This window comes from Varroa destructor, unplaced genomic scaffold (assembly GCF_002443255.2).
Source record: "Varroa destructor unplaced genomic scaffold, Vdes_3.0 BEIS01000005.1, whole genome shotgun sequence".
NCBI lineage: Eukaryota > Metazoa > Arthropoda > Arachnida > Mesostigmata > Varroidae > Varroa > Varroa destructor.
This window is the reverse complement of record NW_019211458.1, coordinates 14,270,453-14,292,815: the sequence shown is the minus strand read 5'-3', so window position 1 is coordinate 14,292,815 and position 22,363 is coordinate 14,270,453. Positions and strand designations below refer to the sequence as shown.

Here is a 22,363-nt window from a genome sequence, read left to right as displayed (position 1 = left end):
TTCCAAAGAAGAAACATTAGCCAACCAGATTAAAGTTTTGTACGTTCAGACTATTCAACGATCCGGTATTTCTCTCTCGATTTAGAAATGGAAGTCGGCCCGACAGAGTAACAGAGATACAATGACCACACATCCATAGATTACTTAACCCATCCTCGTATGTGATCGTTTTTCTACTATTGTAACGTTATGCAAGAGCGTTGCCGACGCGTATAGGCGCGTGACTAGCCATTTACCAAAATACCATCAAGATTAACGTAGAGATACCACTTTGAAGTGAAGTCACCCCAGCTATTAAACTGATTTACTACTACGATTAGTTTGCCCACATTGTTGTTTTTTACTTTTTGCCCTACATCACTACGATTATGCCTATAGCAAACTGGTCGTAGTGCCGATACGCAGGAAAGCGATATTCATCCCCCCATACGAGAGCTATCTTTGGCCGTCAAACCATAGATCATTTAGTATCTCAATGCGTTAATAAGCTGACTTCGCGATATGAAGTCTAAACTATGCCAGACAATAAACTACCTCATTTTAACATGACGCGGTCTGGGCGAACAATATAGGCGGGTCGGAATGCGCACACACTTCAACCGACATACGTATTTATGGGGCATGCATCGCGATGCCTAATTTTAGCCACTAGGCCTCTATGGAGAACGCTATTTATAGTTTCGGTCAGACGGCAGGAAGTACAGCTAAGCAAACTTCATAATAGGCAAGCGATTAGTATTATATAAAATCATAGCTGTACCTGAAATTACCTAGGACTTGCCACGTTTTCCTACGCAACAACAACCTAAAAAGGCTTCGCGCCGTTTTAGACCACTAACAACTCGAGCCTTTGAAGTTCTTTGCACTCTTCTTAGTAATCAGAATTTTACGTTGCGAGCGTATTCTAATCGTATCAGTACTATTTTTTTTTTGTTTTTCTTTTTAATTAAATCGGTTGTCATCACAGGAAACGTTATGCAGCGAAGATGATTACGTCACCCCTTGCTTACTCTCGGGTTCAAACATGATATGGGTGCACGCGTGAACGATTTGTTGTACGACTGTCAACCCCACCAGCGTTATTGCCGTTGGGATGCCTATCACCTTCACCGTAGGCGTCACAATACGAAACTAAAGTCGTCCTTCGTATTCACTAATGTTTTGTCCGCTCATGTCTGATCCGCTTTTTGCGTTTTTGTCTGTGTCCACCGTCACAGCTCAGGCTGATTTGATCTTATTCATCTGCCACCCCTTCTTGTTGCAATTACCCTGCTGTTACACATATACGCCTCAACTGGTAGGAAGACATCGTGCGTCCCCTTAAACGAAAAGCGCTCAAGTGCCGCGTCGGCGTACGCTACTTCGTGCCAGGCGTGCTATAATCTGTCCGTGTGTCAGCAGCAGCGGTGGCAGGAGCTCTCGCGTGTAGCGCCTAACCACAATGGGAACCAAAATTCACTTGGTTGTAACATTAAAGCACATAAGGACCAAGATGATGGAAAGGCAATTTACGATCCGCAGCTCAGACCAAACTTGTAGAAATCTGTGTACAAAATGTCACATCAGCGACGACTGCGGTAATGCTTTGTTACCTCGTCTCTCCATCCCCAACCAGCCCCTTTCTGCAAAATGAAAACTATCCGCTACCGAGCGCACGCTGCTGCGGCTATCAGTGAACAAGCGAACGACCGTGGTGTAGATAACGCGTCACATAATCACACGTTTGTACATCATTTGAAAGTGAAATGGGGTGTGCATGAGTGAGGCCGGAGAGAAGGGGTGGTATCCTGGGAGCGGTCTTGGGAAATTTTTGGCCAATCTCTCTTTCATTATCTTCTCTGTAGTTGCTGGTATTCATTTGGTTAGCTCACCTCAGTCTGTTGCAAAGGCTACCTACCCCATCGTTTGCTATAATTTTGTTTCACGATTCGCCATATCTGTCGAGAGTATATAATTGTACAGTATGTAATTACAGTATAGCAATGCATAATAATGCCAGCTGTTTAAATAACGTATAAGCAAATTATTTTACTTTTGTCACATTACAAAACAGCGCACTGTTTCACTATTTGTTTCGTCTTTAAATAAGGATCATCTCGTTCTTACTCGTCACTTTAGCGCGTGTCTGCTAGGTCCCCACGAGAAGGGCAGGTGGTTAGGGGGGTTTTAATTAATATATAATCAAGTTGCGTAACCATTACTGACTGCAATGAGCAGAACAGCATCAAAAAGAAGCCAGAGTCAAGGTGACAAATACGCAGATAAATGCGCATGGACAACCAATGTGCAGACTGACTGTCTGCAAATCTAAATAATAAGGTAATAATGACCGGCATAATACCAGTAGCAATATCTACAATGGTAATAACGGTAGTCATATATTCCCATACGAACGACCAAAACGATCGTATGAAAAAGGCATCAGAGGGTCCGATACAATCTCATATATAATGAGAACAGATAGTCGCGCGGTAGGTCATGTATTGTCGTCGGGGGACCCTGGCGGCGATGACTAGTGCCGGAGTGGTCAATCAGGTTGGTAATCTGTGCTAACGAATCAAGCGGCACTTTTGTTTGGTCAATAGAATTAAAGCGATGAATGCAAAATTTCTGTAGTCTCTGCCCGCTACAAAGCTAGCCAATAGAAAAGGCGCTGGCCCACTCGTACGGGCTGACATTGGGATGCGAAAGAATACAGAAGTACCATAGTCCACTACGGGTTGAGACGGATCGTACAAGAACGGTTCGAATGACGATAATACTGAAATACAATGTGAAAAATTAGTTGAAATAGAGAAGGCTATATAGGAGTTGCTTCTGCTCTCGGGAAAAGTAAAGATCTCACTAGTAAGCCAGACTTAACTCTGATCTGCAAGATCTGAAACAGGAATTTGGCAGAACGATTAGCTAATTAACCCAGTAACTTTTGGAGCGTATTATATCCTAAGCCAGCTAAGTATTATGAATTTTATATTTAAGCTTGGCTTGACTGACCGACTAAATGTAACAGGTGACCGAAAATAGCAGAAAACTACATCTGATACAATAATCAAAAACACGATGCTTCCTAGAGCTCAGCCCCCCAATACGAAATCATGAATGAACAATTGAGTGTTGTGACGAAAACGAAGTGCTGAAGTGGGAAGAAGTGTCCTGAATTTGAAAACATTTCGAATCGATCGTTTATAGATTCGTGGATAGTTATGTTCAGCTTGAACTACTCTATTGGCAGTATTAATTCGTATTCTTTTGCTGACCATTGTTCCAGTTAGACTCCAATAGTGCGAGTTCACCGAATTTACAGCTTCCCATGAAATCCTCCCAAACCCAAACGAGCTACCAAATAGTTCGATGGTATACTCAGCTGGAAATTTCGTAAAGATATGCGAAATTGTTTTTAGCTATCTTCAGCAGGACATAATGATTTTTTATTATTATTATTATTATTGATACTGATGGGCTCTTTGGGGCCGGCCCGTCAGTATGCTGTGTTACAACGGTATATCGAAAATCTTTAAAAATATAGCTGGATAACTTGTAAGTTACTACTTTTCAACATTACTCTAGTTTTTGTAAGCTGTATTTTTTTTTTTAGTGAGACAGAGATAACAATCTGAGATCTTGCAAACGGAGACAGGGAACTGCATGAGCTATACGTACCGTCATGGGTTCATGTACGTTAGGTTGAAAATCGACTCTGAATGATTGAAGTTACATCCTGGCAGTATTGAACTTTGCACGTTTCCCAAGTGAGCTTTATTGGTAATGACATACGAACCGGGAACCTGGAGGCAAAGTGAACACCGTCGATCTTATATCGTGTTTTCCATAAATACTTTCAAAGAACCACTTTAAATTAAATAACCGTCAAAGGAAGAAAAATTATTGCTTTTCAAGATGTGCCGAAAATACAACGATAGCTAGTAGATTAAAAGGTGTTCCTCCTTCTGTATAGGCGACTGACAAAACAAAAAATTGCGACTTCAGTTTTTTTTCTGTTAGAAATGGTTCGTGTTAGAAAATTCTGCTAGAACAATATTTAGAACTCCATCCTCCAAAAAATCAAATAGTTCATTTTTGGTATTAGCCGCAAACAAAGGCAAATTTTCACAAACGTCCGTTTGTTTTTCTAGAACATGAACTCGTCTATAGAGATGTATGTACATGTTCTAGAATCAAGAATACTGGCCGTTTTGATGCGTTTTATAAATAATGAATACTATGCCATATTCATAGGGAAAAAAAAAACAAAACGAGAGCGAATAATAAACTCACCAAAATCAAGATAGGTTCATAATCTGCTCTCGTGCCCACGAGGAGCATCTCAGATCGGCTTTGCATTCACTAATAATAAGCGGTAATATCTTACCTTCTGAGGCAGTAGTTTTCGTGCGTTGGCCAACATTTATTTGATAGCGTTACCGCTATTCCCTCTATTTTAGGGATAAGAAATTTACTTGCTATTGGATGTGGTATTTCTTTAATAACTAACTGTATGGGCAAACTAACTAGAACTACCGCTAAATAATCTACCAACAGCGTCTCCTAAGCACCTCCGCTTGTTTTGGCCGATATTTTTTTATACAACATAATTACATTACGTAAATACTTACTATTCGGTGTTGATTTTGCGTCTTAGATAATGTAACGATGCATGGGTGAAGCGTAGCGAAACGCTTAGTTTCGATCGAAGTTGTTGAATACAACAAAGAACAAAAAACCACAGCGTTTGCATGGGGATGAACCTAGCTAAGTTAAAGAGTGATTATTTCGAAATAACAAAGTGTCAAAATTATATCTGCTAACGAACAGCTGATCTTAATGTGGCTGAGATAACGTACACGATGGGATGTAGAAGTTGCTGTTGAAGATTCTATCGTTAACAAATTGATTCTGTCGACCATTCGGGTTCGTTATTTACCGTCAGTTCACGTATGTTCACTTAGACACGTAAATGTTCACGTCTTCCCCGGCTGGAGTTCCTTTCTTCTGGAGTTTCTTTCTTCGTTTGAGTACTGTCAAGTATCCAAAACTGAATTCTAATAGGAAAATCTTCTTTTTCAGGCCTCCGTGATCTTCTTAGGCGTCGCTGACAGAATCTAATGCAAGATGCAGCCATTGACAAATAGATGTCTACATCTAAGGGCAGGGTTGCTCTTCGCCTCGTTGTCCATCCTGCGATTAGTCGATACACAGCCTACACAGCCGGGATTTTTGTCGGCAGACAAAACATATCCAAACTACAGGATAGAAGAAGGTACGACAAAAACGATCCTTGAACTAGCTAATAGGATACATTACTTCTTGAAACTTACCTGGATTCCAGAGTTGATCACGCCTAACCACTCCTCTGATTTTGCACCTAATTAGATCATTGTAAAATGTTGATATCACGCATAAACGCTATTTTGAATTAAAACAAGGCTAAAGCCCCCTATATGTAACACATACTCTAACCCCCAGGGGTTTAGAAAGGTCGTTACGTTGCGCAATATGACTAAAGTAATTTATTCGCTATTTCAACATCTTGTACACTCTTGCGGCCCGCAGTAGCCGCTCGTTTTGAGAGTCAGCGAAAGGAATACGCCAAAAGCGCTCGGTACGAGTAACTAGCATGGATAGCTAGTGTGTCTATGAAACCATAGATCTATCGGCATCGTTCAAAAGGATTACACTTTAGAAAGTGAATATCTATTTTTTTTTACGGGGCTAGGATTTTGGAAACTTCTGATAATTTTCGTGTCAGCGCATCGCCAACTGCCAGTTCTGCTGCCTGCGCTCCGCAGGGACTTTGTACAAGTTCATAAGGAATCTTCTCATTAAAAGCTAAATCTGTGCTGTTTAATATTGCTGGACTTTACCATAGCAAGACCCGTCACTGTGAGACTTCTATTTAATAAAGGACACGCAATCGCGCTAGCTAGCTGCTCTAAAGTACTGGTTTCGATATAAATTCATGAGGGGAAAATGCAATGTCTACAGAAAAAAAATGTCAAGTAATAGAGAACACATTATTAGATAATATAGAGATGATTTATAATAGATTAGACGACATTTATTATTTATAATAGATTAGGAAACAATACAGCAAAGCAAGCCATAGCACAAAGGCTTTTGAAAACTAGATCGCACATCATTACTGTCATTTTTCGACACTTAAATTTACCATAGAGTCGTTTGAAATCTCTACTTATCCTTTTTCGGATACCCATTTCTAAATATCTCTTACTTTCTCGTATTGTGATTTGTACGAATTTGTTTTGTGAAATAATGATTAATCATTTTAAACTAATGGGCAATCATTGTCTTTCGAAGATTTACTGAGGAAAAACCGCTCAGCGATTTGAAAAAAAAAACTTAATTTTCGCCTCACGCGTTCCCCTTTAAATTACCTATTTACTGCTTTTCATGGCGTTTAAAGTTTTAAGTTAGTTAACTTACATGTATACTAATAATTACTACTTGTATGAATATAAGCTACATATGGAATTTTCTGCTGAACAGTATAGTGGAGTTATTGAGCCATTTATAACAAACTGCTTCTTTTATTAAACAGTTTATTATAAACGGCACATAACGTTATCAACTTGAATTATCCAACTGTTAGGGGAAGTTGAACTTGGACTCGTCGGTACTACATAAGTGAGGTAAGGGCTTGGAGAAATCTAAAATTATCGAATTTATTTTCCAGAAGACGAATTGTTCTGGTTGGAGGATGCCACAAAAACTTTAAACGAGAAACTAGGCCAAATAACAAATACGGGAGTAGCAAAAAACGTCGTGTTCTTTATCGGTGATGGTATGGGCGTATCAACCTTAACAGCGGGAAGAATCTACAAGGGACAAAGGCGAGGTGCTAGTGGCGAAGAGGCTCAACTCGACTTTGAGAAATTTCCCTACACCGGCTTGACGAAAGTAAGTAGCGTAAGAGTAGCACGCTGAAAGCAGGTTTTCTGTACGGCTCACCTCCCGGGTCTTAGAACTGAATTCCATAGAAGGCCCGTAATCATTTCGGTCAGCACATGACTACATCAAGAGATCCTGATCTGTCAACAAATGCTCGCATCATCGTTTTTTTTAAAAATTATAAATAACTACAGAGACAGATGTTGCAAGCTTGTGATCCACTAAAATTAAACCTCAACAAGTAAAATAGATTTCACGAAAGAAAGTCAAGGTCCAGCAGGGGGAATCAGCGATCAATTTGCAACATAACAATTATTACTTTTGGCATTGTGATCGCAGTGTGAGCATATGGGCCCGTGGGATATAAAAACGGGGCATCGTTGGAATGTTTTGTACTTAGCCTTTACCTTCAGTACCCCTGTTGATTCGTATACGTATGATCGTAACAATATTATCATAAATACTCAGCTTGATTCAGCACTTATAACACTATAATTATAATAATAATGTTATTCCGCCGAGAACGCATGGCGGAAATAGATATTATATTTTTTGTGTGAATAACGTTCTTAATGACAAACGACATTCTGTTACTTAACATTAGTTGTTCTTATGCCCGCTTTTTGTTGTACCTATCGTGATTATTTTTACTGCACGCTGCCGTACAGTATCCATATAACTACGTTCGCTGGTTAGAAAAGTTGTGCTCAAGACAGCCGATAGCAAATTTAATTATTGGCCTTGGACTAACAGGGCTTTCGGCCATTGGAACATTTACCAACCCCTATGTCATTATCTGGTTGTTTAAATTTGAAAAAAAATTATACTGAGTAACTCGTCGTTATAGTTCGCAGAAAAAACCCAGTTTGTCATTCTAACGTTATTACAAATTAATGTTTTCTAACAATAGTTGGAACAGACAGATCGTAGGACGCCTTGTTGATATGCAATAAATTGTATAGATTTAAGGTATAAGAATTTTAGGTTTGCTCAGCTGCGTCGTAATATCAGTCCTCCAGAACACCCAAATTAATGGTTCTACATTTTCATTTTATTAAGGAGCTCTCTAAAGTTTTTCTCGTCAGTGTTCCATCGTAGTCTCGATTCGTTCTCTTAAGCTTTGTTAAATTCCACAGCAGGAGGCTTAATAATCTGTACTACCCCATTTGCTACTCCCACTATCCTCTTCGTATTGGTCCACTGTGAAACCACCCTGATTTTGTTAGAAGGCGCTCATTTTCCTGTACTCTACCCACTTTCCTACGGGTAAATATAGGAAAAACCAATTCCACGTGTACTAACGCACACAGTTGACTCACTATGGGTATCATCATCATTATTATTCGACAGCGCAATGCGGCACCTCAGCGGCTCGACTGCCGATGTCCTTAAGTCGTTTCGACGATACTCGATTACTTTTATTGTCACCTTATTGTTATTATGTATTATTATCATTATTGGTATTGCCGTTAGCGTCGTCGTCTTGAGCCGGAAGATTCACCATCCGTTGAGAGCCGGCTTGAAACAATGAAGTGGCCAGCTGCGGCTGGAGCACATATACAGATGCACGCATACAACAATATAGATTCTAGATTTGTTTCACTGGCGCTAGCATTTGTGCAGGCGCTGAAAACTAGTCGGCGCTAAAAGGAAGCCTCCTGACATGGGACGAACGCTTATCATCTCTTCATACTTACCGCTGCTATTAATGATAATGAACCTCAGCTGGCCGTCTAGGCCATTACTCGAATGCAACGGAAACACCGCAACGTCAACGGGGCCGAATAGTGGCAGGTGCGGTTCCCCGTTGTTCTCTATCTTTCGGTCGGCGTATATCATTTGTAGATGGCATAGCTTAGGCTATACGACGCGTCCGCTCGCACTGGTTTCACTGTGGAAAAGTTCTATGGATTGATAAACAGGGCGACGTTTCAATGTTGGTGTAGTTCTAGCAGATCGTTGCTAAATACTGCCCGTTGTCTGCTGGTTCCTGTCCGCAGCTGCAGTTGCTTCCTCTGCTTGTCCCTCTCAATTATCCTCCAAAGTTTCCTACTTTTTCCTGCCTCTTCGCCTTTTTTCTCCCTCCTTGTCTTTTTTTCTCGTTTAACTGAGCTTCGTGTCAGTGAGAGTGGCGGCAGCTGTCGCTGTTAGGTTGGCTGCGACGGCAACGACGCTGGTTTTGCATCGCTGCATTGCAATGGGCCACCTCTAGTTATTTCTTTTTAACGAGGGCGCAGTGATTCGTTTAAGCCGGTGAACCCATTATCATCATCACGGTCATCTCACTTCGTAGCTGCCATCGCTTATTGCCGCCGCTACCATCGCTGCTTTTGCGTGTTTGTCTGGGGCCCGCGCAGTTGTTGAATTGTTTCCTTTTTTTCGTCCTGCTTCGCGTCTTTGCTTGCTCCCAACAAGCGCGAATGAAAGTATATATGCTGTGAAACGGCAAATGGTGCAGAAGCGGGTAACTTTACGCTCCCTTGTTCAGTGCTCGCAATCCGCCAAAATAGCTAGCCACGGAGCGGCGATGTCACAAAGGTCAGAGGTTGGCCACCCGCAAAAACTTCCAAAGCTACCAGGGCTGATGTGCCTGTGACGGGGGGTGGGCCTGTGTTCGTCCTCCGACCGAGCGACGGTGACAACAGCAACACAAAGTACCAGGCACCTACCAGACGTTTTCTTTCGTTACCACTCACGGTAGCTTTGAAATCGTAAGTTGAAGAATAATAATCCTAATCCCCCCTCTACCTCTTCCCCTTGCCCCTTTTGTTTCAATAGCATGGTTCCGGCGGAAGGAAGAAGTTCACAATTCACAACAAACTATTGCTCCTGCTATCGTTCAACATCAAACCTGGGAAGGGAGCAGATGGCAATTACGACGTTTTCGAAAATGGAAAACAGTACTATGAACGGTAGTAGTAGCCACACGATGTCGAACGGGAACTATTTGCAAAAACTTTATGATACAAAAACAACAAAGTTACCGTTGCTTTAGTAGGGTTCCTCAGAAAATGAGAACGTGACTCGTTATTTTTGCGAGAATATCCGATATAATAAAATAATGAGCAAAGAAAAAAAGCGACCGTTAAAACATTAAGGCAATGCGCGTTTCACCTGCTTGCGGACTTACAAAGAGCTGGAAGGATATACTGAGGTACGAGGAATCATTAGACGACTTTTAATTTGAAAATAACGAAACAAAGGCAAAAAATAGGAAAACATCGATTAAACACCAAAGACAGTCGAGATGAAAAAACAAAGTTCCCAAAAAAATACCTTGATTCTTATACGAAAATCATATGGATTCAGATAAGGGAGTGCTGAACGGCTATCTTAATTATAATCGTATCACATGAGCAGGATAATATCAGATGCAAATAGCACAAATATGTATTTCAGGAAGTCGCATGATCGGTTTAGATAGATAATTCACATTTCTATTAGTTCGTTGCCATCAGGGCAAGGGAGGGGGGCGGGTAAGTGGCTACCGCTGGTTCAGATATCAGTGCTAGCAAAACTATCACTACAAGGGATTATGATCACAGGGGCAAGAATTAGTCCATTGGCTACAAAAGAAAGCTGTATGAGCTGTATGAAGCTGTATTGCAATTGTCGTTTCGTAGGCTAGGTAAAGAAACCCCATACGGAGCTCAATAGATCCTAGTCCGACTAGAACCCTTCCAATGAGGTAGTTCATACTTAACTTTATAAACTGAATCTCGACCTGCATACAAAGTTTGTAATGTTGAACGTACTGCGGACATCAGACGAACTCGCGCTACTAACATCAATGCAATTTTTTTCCAGACATACGCTGTCGATAAACAGACGACTGACTCTGCAGCATCCGGTACAGCATATCTGTGCGGTGTTAAGACCAATTTAGGTGTTGTTGGCGTCACGTCGAAAGTTCGAAGGGGCGATTGTAATGAGGCTGTAAAACGGGAAAATCAGGTTCAAAGCATCCTTTCTTGGGCCCAGGCTAACGGAAAATGGACTGGTTCGTAAACGTTTTTTCCCCCTTTGGCATGCACAATATTATTTACTCCCAATCAATTTGGAACTTCTGTATAACTTGAACCACGCGACGGATGCAAAGCGACGCTCGCTCTAATTTGTTTGTTCCGTACGGACATCGCTGCTCGTTTTGAATAGGTCTCGTAACAACTGACAGTGTAACGGGAGCTTCGCCGGCGGCAAGCTACGCGCATTCGGCTGATCGCTTGTTCACTAATTCGGTTCCTCAGGGTTGTCACGCAAACGATATTGCCACACAGCTGATCCACGGAGAGACGGGTGCACGACTGAGGGTTATCTACGGTGGAGGTCGAAACGATTTCCTTCCATCAACAGTAAAGCCCAAAACTGAACGAATGATTGATGGTGACCAACTTCCAATAAACGCCGCAGGAGACAGGTATCATTTGGCATACCTTCATTTTTTTTCTCTTAGGAATGACAACCTATTTGCCAAACTATTACTTAAACAAATTCCTGACCTAAGTATCTCTCACGCAGTGAGGCGCTATCGCCATAATACGACTTAACCTTTACGCACACCTCCGGCTTGAATAGTTCATTACCTTAAAATACTCTTAAAGTGGGAGTTTTTCTATGCAGAACAGTAAAAAAAAAATTTCATTGTACTTCAATTGACGGTTGAATGCTAAGCTGATAAGCCGAAGTAATATTATACTTATGCAAAAGTGATAGCTATGGAGCTTTTGATTTACAAAACTGGCGAAACTGAACGTTCCCCAGATTTGCTGAGTGAACTACAAGGGTAATGCGGTCAGAAGTGAAGACTTCGAATGACAACAGTACCGTTCAAAGGGTCTAAGGGAGTTTCTTCACAAAAAGCTAGCCTAAAGCAGCGCCGCTCAAAAATGAGACGTGCTGAACCCTATACTTGGTCAGGTGTCGCCAATAGCTATTACTACACAACACCTCTCGCGCCAATATGGAACTAGTTTCCGTGGGGTACCAAGAATGATGGTACTGGCGATTTGTTAATTGCCCGTAAATAAGAAAAAAAAGCGCAAGATCTTCATTAATATGCATGCCGATGAAATGTCGTTGTAATAGGGTGGATGGCCGTAATTTAATAGAAGAATATTTGTCAAGACACACCGAAGACGATACACGAGCGGCGTTCATCTGGACACGCGAACACCTTGACCAAGTTGAAGACCCTCGATACGCGGCGGATTATGTGCTTGGCCTGTTCTCACCAGGGCGTATGTCATACGCTTTAGATACACTTTATGGAAATGCCACGAACTCCGACGAACCGTCGCTGTCCGAGATGACCCTTTCTGCCATAAAGATGCTATCAAAAGCTCCTAGAGGTACTGTATCTTAAATAGGTGTTTATGGTGATTTTTTCCGTTCTTCATGTGTGTTAAATGATTTTGCTTAGAATCCGTCTCGTTATGATCTTTATTTAGACAGTGAATTGACACAGAGCATTGTCAGACTATTCGTTCGAGAGTGATATATAATATGTAATCTGAAATGGCTGCCAGTTCATGTTCGCCGGACCCTCGAGGGAAAAATGGTTCGCTAGTTAGACTTATTTTATTTGAAATATAGCTCACTAACATCTGTCAGTAACCAATACGCAGGTTTTGTTCTCTTTATTGAGGGAGCCAACATTGACGCTGCGCACCACCACAATCTAGCAGCGCACGCGCTCGAAGAAGTCTACCAAATGGATAAGGCCGTTCGAGTGGCCGCGAAGCTCCTATCGCCAAAAAACACCCTAATGATCGTTTCGGCCGACCATTCGCATCCATTTACTTTGAACGGATATGCCAACAGAGGAAAGAGTATCATTGGTACGAACATTCATATGCTGTGCAGAAGATAGCATATCATTATAGTAATTATTATATATAGCGTATATTACCACTGTGTAGGATAGGTATACTACAACGTATGGTTTGGGATACACTGCAATATTTAGATATAAGCCTTATCTCGTTTTCAGGAGCAGCCGATGATGGTGGACACAGCATCTTAAGTTATTTCTCCGGGCCAGGCAACTCCCGTAAACAGGGCGCTAGCAAAGAGACAGAGGGGCATCGATATCCGTCAATGGTTAACATGACCTCCGGTGTACATGGAGGCGAAGACGTCCCAGTATTTGCGATTGGGCCCTGGGCTCACTTGTTCGTCGGAGCTGTCGAACAATCATATCTGCCATATGCAATTGCTTATTCTGCGTGTATTGGACCATTCAGCCATAGGTGTGCTAAGCACGATGCGCCGTTAACGACGTCGGTGAACGTCAACTACATTCAAGACAGGTGGGCTAAATATGGAAAAGAAACATATGGGTAGCTCGCAACATCATAACAGATGGATGACGGTCTTAGATGAAAGACCATTGGTGAACTGGTTTTTTAAAAATGCCACATGTACCTAAATAAATACAGCGTCAGATAACTTGTGTTCTTGCCTGAAAAAGACTCTTCGTATATCGAGTCCTTACTCAACAGAAAAGTTTTCAAAGTTGCTCAAGTTTCCAGGTATGTTGTGAATAGTACCAGGGAAATAATGAGAGTAGCGTAAAATTTGTTTGATTTCGTTGTGGACCTTTCCATATATCATCGATAAAAGTACAAATATGGCTACAAACATAGTCGCTTCTTCGGCTAGCACCACTGAAATGAAATTATAGGGATACACATTAATTCTCTATTTCAGAGAGGCCCAGCCCAAGTGCGGTAACGTATTTAGCACAAACTATTTTAAGCACTCAAAGGGATTTTGTTCGACTCAGCGCTCACCAACGACCCAAAAATCTTAATTTTATGTGAAAAATCAAAACGAAATCAGTTAAAAAATCAGTGTTGTTTGATTTGCTGAACGCTGCTGGTCAGTCAGTGTGTGAAACGAATTTTACAAAATAGTCTACATAGTTGACGATTGATATAGCATTTCAGAACCACACACATAACGCCTTTGAATGTTTTAAGCTTGGGGCCGCTAATTCCGACACACATAATATTTTATATTATGTGTGTCGGAATTGAAATTATGAGGAGCTTATTTTATAAGCTCCTCACTTCATTCAATTCGTTATCAGCCTAGTTTTATGACAAAAAATCACATTATTAATGAATTAAACACAGGATGAGTCAAAGGAGTGACTCTAGCAATATCCGGTCACTTAAGCTCTACTTTTTGCGATGCAGCAGTTGCAATTTGAAAAAAAAATTCCTCAGTTATATTGTCTATTGTTGTCTGTTGCACAGAATGTTCAAGCCGACGGAGGTGCCAGTAATTGGAGAACCTCCAGTGCCTCATCGGGTCAATATAATTTCGCCCAATCAGATTGAATTCAGCAAAGTCCTCCCAGTGTCCCGGCAGGCAGCTTCTACCGCACCTGAAACGACAAGCCGTCCTGCAGAGGCTCATCCCCCGGTACCAGCCACCCGAAAGCCAGCAAGAGCCCAGCTGACGCAGACGATTGAGGACCAGCCCGGGACCGCTACGTTGGTGCAGCCTGAAACAGTAAGAGGCGAGGTAAGCTTTTTTTCATACGCTTAGAGCCCTCTATACGCCATTAGTGTCGACTTCATAAATTCAGCTTTTTTTTAGCAAAATATACTTTAATAAATAAAAGGTGATATTTCATCCAAAAACAAATACAACTTTTCTGTTTTCAGCTGCCGACTGAACGGGTTCGCGCAGCGAAAGCTGGCGCCAATCGTCGGGCAAGTGCTGATAATTTCCGTAAGCAGTTCGGCCGAAAGGAGAACTCGCTTCGCCAACAACGAGGCAAAAAATCTAGTCGTAACCCCAACCTCGTAGCCGCCTCCGAAATCGCTGTGGAGGTTATGCCGAGATTCAGCTCAGCTCTCACTGATAGTTCATCGCATGCCCTATCGCGCATGGACGATGGTCCCGTCGAGTTGATTGATGACGCGAGCATCGTTAAACGTCAATCTGTCCAAGAGAAAACTCCGATCACAATAACTCAAGCGCCAGCGACATCAACCTCCATCTCGGCCGCGGCAACGATTGACAAAGGTATCGCTGTTACTTCCATCGAGCCAGCACAGGCTCCTCCTGATACGATTAATGATGAAAGCGTGACATCAGGGATGAAACGCAGAAGAGTTGTTAAATTGTATGTGCCTCGCAATGGGAAGTTTTCGAACGGTTTAGAAAAACGATCGGGGCTTTTATTCGCGGCTCCGGCAGATAATTGAATACACGTATCATGACTATTGCCAGTCGGGAACAATCTCACAGGACAAGAAAATGTCGAACTAGTTTCATAGAGTTCCTCCAATGACCAAGATTCGCAGTTGCGTGACAAACGAAAATGACCAATTTTCAAGTGAGCACGACAACAAATAGTAATACCAGTTTCGCGTAAACAGAAGAACGGACGTACGGATGCGAAGGGTGAAGAAAGCAGAAGGAGAGGGAGCAGGCGAAGTGGGAAGGGTCGATTCTTACGAAATTCCATAAACAGAAGAAGAATTGTTTGATCTAAATTTATGGTGGCACCAAACGGTGCGTGGGAAGATCGGATGCGAGTGCTGCCAACCTGTGTATCTGCATACTTATCATCGAGGCGAGATAAACAGAGGCGACAAATATGGTTACTTGAACATGATAAAAGCCTTGAAGACAAAATGAAATCGCTTTGTGTTTACAACTACTTCGATGGGCATCGCATAAAACAATGTACCCGTGGTGACGAACGGTACTAGCAATATGAATCATTCATTACCATGTATTTATCGTTTCATTACTACTCATTACGCTGGCCAATATGACTTATTAGCTATTTTTTATTGTTTGTCAACTGTTTTTATTAACACTTCTTCTTATTTGACTTTTAGTATAATGTGTGCATATCTACTGAGGAAAGTTATGTATAAAGTAAAACGAATTAATAAATAATATAAAATATGTAAACGTATGTAACTACCGTACCTTTTTCATCTGTTCCACCAAAGAGCTAGGTATTTATTATCAATGTAGGTACAGTTTCGATGAGTGCACCATACTCACGGTAAAAATCGCTTTACATAGACGATTCGGGTATACGTGCACTGGCAACAGTGTCACTTTGGTCATCGATGAGACTAATGGAACCCTTACGTGTTCTCCTGGTCTGAGCAACTTGATGGTAGGAAAAGTTGTACTAGAAGCATCTCGTCGAGCAGGCGTATAAAAAACAATTAACATCTGGAAACATCTAGACGATCGCTTTCAATGGTAATAATATCTTTGAGGGAGGCTTACATCTTGCAATCTACGCTGACAGCTAGAACATGTAAAGCACTTTAGGATTTACGCGGAGAGCTCATTGGCACGTCTTGCTGCGGCATTTCAAACCGATGGTATTTGAGCATTACTTGACACAGTCTAGAAAAAACCTCCTGTCATCTTCGGTGATCTCTCGTTATTTAGCACTATTGAGGTTTTGTGTTCCGAAGCTATTTTGTCAGTTGCAGTTCTTGACACGTAGCTCCGTGCTAGTTCGTTAAAGATGTCGCCTCAGATCTTCTATCGGGTCGCTTATATTTTCCGAAAAAGAACATCAGTGCCAGTAGGTCCTTCACAAGCTAGGATTTATTTTTTTCTTAGAAACACTACCAGGGGTATACGGGACTAGGGGTTGACAATTAAAAGTAGAAACTAGATAATCATTTCTGAACGGGTTTTTTCGGTGCTGCGTCTTTTGAAATATTGAAACTTATACGGTCTCTTACCAAGCTCTTTTATACGCGCCAGAGCAAGCTTGATTATTAACGGGAGCGGCAGCTTCGAGGCGCGGCGGTTGCGCCTTATTTACGATGATTTGATCAAAAAAGCATACCTAAGTAGCTGTCCGTTTATCTAAAAAGATCATATAAAGAGAAAAAGCAATTAATAGATGTGTCCCTTCATGGCCTTAAGACTGCTGCGAGGACCTACGCTTGGAGCCTCTATATCTCGAGTTTTACGCCCGGTATCGCCATCGTCGGGCATTTCATCAAACAGCAGGCTCGAAGTCTGTCTACCGAACCTAGATCACAATGTGTCGTTAAGATTCGCAGCCAAATATGTTATCCATAACTTGGAGCCCAGAGAAATTTTACAGTAATCGTCGATATAAATGCGTTATACACCAGTCATTCGCACTCCATCTACGGTACCTGATAGCATTTGCAATAGTTGTCACAATCGCCCGCATCTGTCGCTCGCCAACTTGTCGCTGATCAGTCAACTTGACTATGGCCAAAATTCACGTGCCCCCCACGTAACTTGTGGCCTGTCTAAACGAGAAGGACAGATTAGTTACCAAATCAGTAAAAAGATAATCAACACGTTGAAATTTTGACATGTAATATTAGCCAGACTGTAGGATAAAACCTACGAATTTAGCAAATCTCTAGTACCTACAATACTGCCAGGAATATATCGTACACCTATGGTTACCGAGGCCTGACGCTCGAAGATGGACTTTTTTTCTCGTGTTTGTTTTTCGAATCTATTTATGGATCTATCAGTGGCTGCCCTTGTGTATAAGCTGGCTACATGACAAGAAAAGAAGAGATTGGCGCATTTTTGCGAACATTCATTTGCTATTTTGTGATGCAAAGAAATATCCTGATAAAGATGAGTTTGCTCTACCTTTAGTTAATGATGGCGGCATATTGTGACGGCGTAGCGAGTACATATTACATATACAGCGTTAGACTATACCTAAAATCGATGTAAGGTCTGATTATTTCGAAAAAACGGCCAAAATTTCTTTGTTTTTCTTTCAAGCCTGTTTTCGTCCAGGACTCTACGAATCGTAAGTTAAATGCTTTGAACCAGCACAATCCCGAGGTATGTTTTTCTTCTATAAAATGATGTCACTAGGTATGTACGGCATATGTTTCGTAAACAATTACTAAAATACGGCGCTGTCGCTATTTTTAAACGCTACCTGGGTTGCAGGGCGCGAGCTTGGCCAGACAGTGCTGAACCTCCAGTCCAGTACCGACATTATCAAAGCTGCTGTATAGGATGTTTACGACATTGGCTGTTTACGAAGCATACATCTTTTTCCTAAGGGCAACACAATTCCTACGCAACATTTATAATAATTAACGAGCCTTCTTTAAGCCAACGGCGTAGATGGTTGAAGCACATACGCTATTATCAGCCACAGTAATCGGCACTACTTTTAAAGCAAGCATTTTCGAGAAAATCGTTTTGACGAATCATCAACTATCGGCACGCTGAATAGATAAGTCATTTACATAGTAGGAGAACCTTCGTGCTGATACCGAAGACACAAAGTACACAAAAACGCCCGTTTTGGTTGTTAACGAACCACAGACTTCCGTGTGGCTCTTGCAGGACAGAAAATATAAAGTGCCAAAAGGCATCGACTTAAGGTCGCCACTTCTCTATCAGAACTCCTTCAATCACTGTTTCACTCGTTTGGAGATGTTTCAACGATGCCAACATTAAATTTTTTTAGCCGTATTATAGCCAGCCATATTAGCTGGCAGCATATATGAGCTAAGGGTGACTTCAAAAGGACTACCACTTACAATTTATGACTATAACGAGCCGCAACAAGCGCTGCTTGAAAAAATCTGTGAAAAGTTAGTTTGATTCAGGGTACATTCGACTAGTTTCGAAATTCGAAAGGAGCAGTTCCTTCAAACTTTACCTTAAAGTTTGAAGGAACTGCTCCTTTCGCTGCTCTGTTGGAGGGTACCTTACCCTCCAATAGAGCAGCCTGAACAACAGCTTTTATACTATTTGCTCTCGGTTCTCTCCAAGAAATTCTCGACATACAAACAGATGTTGATCGCAGCAGAAAACGTGTGCACGGCACAACGTACAGAGGAATTCCTTCACGAAGTACTGAGAAAACTATACATAGAGGTACCTATCCATGAAAATATGACGGTTGTTGGGGCTCGAAGAATAAATAGGACTATTCGCAGAGTTGTCAGACGTAAGTAGATTTTTATGATCTGATTGCTAATTTTTATTGAAAGGATGCTTTTTTATGACACTGCCCGAATCCGCCTGTTTTTCGCCATATCATACATACCAACGGTGTAACAAGCTATACTGCATAACCTCGAATAGTTCTAAGTAGGACAGAAACACTCGCGTGAATTTCCTCAAGATGTCTAAGGCACTGTACGCCACAGCATCGAAACGACTCTAGGAACCCTGATCAACATGACTAGCTTTATAGTCTGAACTTAATTACTCTTAACCGATTTGCAAATGAAAATGAGTAAGGTTTGAATGTGCCCATTAACTTCTTTTAACTTTAGTCCATGTAATATTTGCATAACAATACCTAAAAGGATTGCTAGAAATTATGTTGAATATAACCTATTGTTAAAATGCAAGCACTTTTAATTATTTCATATACTATTTAATAGCTAAGATCAGCCATTAAGCTTCCACGAAACGAAAAATGTCCGCGCCCATGAACTGCGCGACGTCCAGACCTATCAGTGGCATCTGACGAGTGAAATGCACCACACAAATGGGGTGATGATCTGTTATCAGGTTGAGTCCCGCTACATCGAAAACGTCGGACGAGAAGCGGCGATGGACCTTTTCAATGAGATTTTTCGCGAACCATGTTTTAATAAGTTAAGACCACATGAACAACTTAACTACAACGTATTGGGCAAAACTATGATCATATTAGATGAGCTTCCATTTGGTTTCATTAGACAAGATTAACTACAACTTAACGTAACGGCATACTTTACGTAATTTTACTACTATCACAGTTACACATATAGCATGTTACGAAAATGGTACGGTAGTATAGGATGTGGAACAAAATATTCCGATCTGCCTGCTCAATAAGCAGTTTTAATGCAGAAACGTCAGTTCAAAATGAATGATAACTATCAGGCATAAGGATCATTGCGTCATTGAACAAAGAATCGAACAAAGGGTTTTTCATTTATAACTAGTCACATCGACGCGTTTCTTAACAATTGCTTGAGGAAATGTCTCGAAGGCACAGAAGTGGAACAATTTAAAAATTACAAGAAATCTCTCGCCGCTTGAAATAGAATAAGTGCTCAGCTTAAAACGAAAATACAGCGATTTTCTAAGCGAAAAAGTGATAATTTTTTCCGCAACAACAGCGATAAGGAAATTAGTGGAGACGAACTTATCCATTTTACTTTAACTCAATGGCCCCCTTCTTGCAGGTCTTTCATCCACTCGTCGTCTCATCCCTTTTTCGATTTGTCGTTAATTCATAACTTGTTTATTCTTCTTTGCTAAACTATCGAAGGACAATATATTTGATTTCTATAAACGCAATGTAGCACCGGCGCACTCGAGTTAAAGCGGCTTGTTGAGTCGCCCCTACAGGCAGAGAAACCTGGGCCAGCCATTCAGCCGACTCAAGTTATTCGGCTTACCTTTAAGAAGGAATATGGCTTTTTCTAAAAAGTTAGCAAATTGTGTAGAAGCTATATACATGACGATACTAAAGCAAATTGATTAGACTAACCAGTTGTTCGTACAAAACGTATGCCTCCTTATTTGGAAGGAACAAAGTACAGGGTGTGAAGTCCTATTATTTACTTTCATGTAAAAGCTCGGCCGTGACAAATGGAAGTTCATGAGAAGAAAAAACAACCAATTTAAGGCAGACAGGAAAGATATGCTAGAAGCCTAATAAAGTTTAACAGCTCTTTATGTGAAGAATGAGCAGTTCCTGTCAAGTTTCAAGCAATTCACTCGTCTTGACACGATCGCCAAAAAAAGAAGGCGACGCTTAGCCCTTTGCTTTCACATTTTTACAGCCAAGCATTTCATTTGGTAAATAAAATTGTTGTATAATGGTCAACTTTAAAGATAGCACGCATGTTGATTTGAAATGCTCAAGGACAGAAAAATATTTTCAAAGAATTCTAGTTGTATGACTATAACAACTCTACACTGAAAACAATGCCGGTCAACACAGAAGAAAAATGGTCTATGTTACACCGAAATAATAAGTATGTATTTGCTCACCACAAGCACTAGCAGAACAAAATAAAACATGCGCTAAAAAAACCCTACAATTTGTCTTATTATCTTCTTTAGGGGTGACGCAGTCTGGGTGGCTTGTATGCATGTTTTTGACTATGTTGCTACGGTAATTACTTCCTAAACAACATGCCGCCATGCTGATGCAAATCTCAGCGCTGGCAAAAATTATCACCAAATATTAAATATCAGAAAAATGAGTAAGAGATAAGGAATTAAGAAAAATACGGTAATAGCTGCTTATATTAATGTGGTTCCGGTTAACGGTGGTTCCGTTTTATAGGTTTGTTAAAGAAATTTCATAAATCCCGCAAGATCCACTTTGGGTAAGTTTTTATGCAAGCCAGTTCTTGATACCACACCTAAAACCAGGTGATTCCGAGGACTTATGGATATGAAACAAATGAGAACGTTTTCATGGGTTTTAGAAACGCAAAAATATATCCCCCTTTTACCAATAGACGGCGTTTCTTGCAAGAGCAATTGGTGACAACACAACGACGACGAGGGATAAGTTCGCAGGATCGAAGAACCACCGAATCTAGGGTACTTACACTGTTTCTCCGATTCGCGCAACCATTTTCCCGGCTCAGAGATCACTGGAAAGCACCACGTCCATGGGTAAAATCTGCGTTCAAAGACGTCAAGCTCGAAAAAACGCAAGATGATATTATTAGTTGAAAAAATTGAAAACAAATGTAACCGATAATTTTGTGTTTTCACTGGTATATCTATTAAATGTTTTACGTTGACCATACATTTTTCAGTTTAAGAGCAGTTTTTGTTTTAACCCGGAGATACAACGGGGAAAATTGCGTCATCAGCTGTTACTCGCACACCCTCACAAATGCAGAAGAAGACTACATCATATCAGTGAAAGAGACATATTTAATTTTTCAAAAAGTCCATTACTTTCCAATGTAATTAGGAGGCGAAAAAAAATTTCCCTGCATACGAATCAAAGGGCGCTGAAAGAGTTTCTTTATTCCACTTTTTTTTCAGCTCGGATGTTGAAAACATAGCCCCAGTGCCCTAGTCCGACATAACTCTTTTTACACCAGCAGGATTGGGTGTTTGCTTCGCTCCGCACTCATCTATCGAAGAACCGCCGTGGTTTCCAATTAATGAGAACTGGCTGCTTGCCACTCCATTCAATTGAACAAGAGAAACAATTGCACTATCGCTGGAGGATATCGTGAAAGGAATCGCATACGCTAATGCTACATCCCGGAGGAAAATTTTGTGTACAGAACGAAAACAGTAACTAACGGCGAAGACCCATAAAGCCCTGGGAGACGTGAAATTTTGTACCAAGAAGGTCAGCCTTTTGAAGAGAGAATACCTACCATGGATACTGGCTAGTATAGTAACTCCAGTATAGTCACTTGAGTACAGATTTTTTGTTAGGTGGTAGATTACTAATACG

At 41.1% G+C, this 22,363-nt stretch overlaps 1 protein-coding gene and 2 long non-coding RNA genes across 7 annotated transcripts in view; 1 reads left to right on the top strand and 2 right to left on the bottom strand.

Moving 5' to 3' along the window:
* LOC111251435 (alkaline phosphatase-like) overlaps positions 1–15,852 on the top strand; it is a 30,615-nt gene extending 14,763 nt beyond the window's left edge. For 3 of the 5 annotated variants that reach the window (XM_022808002.2, XM_022808000.2, XM_022807999.2), the window contains 9 exons: positions 5,065–5,257; positions 6,692–6,915; positions 10,714–10,906; positions 11,062–11,323; positions 11,992–12,254; positions 12,531–12,743; positions 12,896–13,214; positions 14,166–14,436; positions 14,580–15,852. In XM_022808002.2, coding sequence (XP_022663737.1) covers positions 5,110–5,257; positions 6,692–6,915; positions 10,714–10,906; positions 11,062–11,323; positions 11,992–12,254; positions 12,531–12,743; positions 12,896–13,214; positions 14,166–14,436; positions 14,580–15,125 — 2,439 coding nt within the window. In that variant the 5' untranslated portion in view covers positions 5,065–5,109 and the 3' untranslated portion in view covers positions 15,126–15,852. Of the gene's footprint in view, positions 1–4,778; positions 4,909–5,064; positions 5,258–6,691; positions 6,916–10,713; positions 10,907–11,061; positions 11,324–11,991; positions 12,255–12,530; positions 12,744–12,895; positions 13,215–14,165; positions 14,437–14,579 lie in introns of those variants that run through there. The other 2 variants (XM_022808001.2, XM_086990417.1) reach the window with 2 other exon arrangements.
* LOC111251436 (uncharacterized) lies at positions 2,264–5,057 on the bottom strand. The gene is made up of 4 exons (XR_002673779.2): positions 4,842–5,057; positions 3,661–3,785; positions 3,258–3,364; positions 2,264–2,761 (listed from the first exon to the last, which is right to left on the bottom strand). It is a non-coding gene; the product is annotated as an uncharacterized LOC111251436 (long non-coding RNA).
* LOC147755321 (uncharacterized) lies at positions 12,328–14,706 on the bottom strand. The gene is made up of 2 exons (XR_015328630.1): positions 14,566–14,706; positions 12,328–14,416 (listed from the first exon to the last, which is right to left on the bottom strand). It is a non-coding gene; the product is annotated as an uncharacterized LOC147755321 (long non-coding RNA).
* Positions 15,853–22,363: the final 6,511 nt, after the last annotated feature.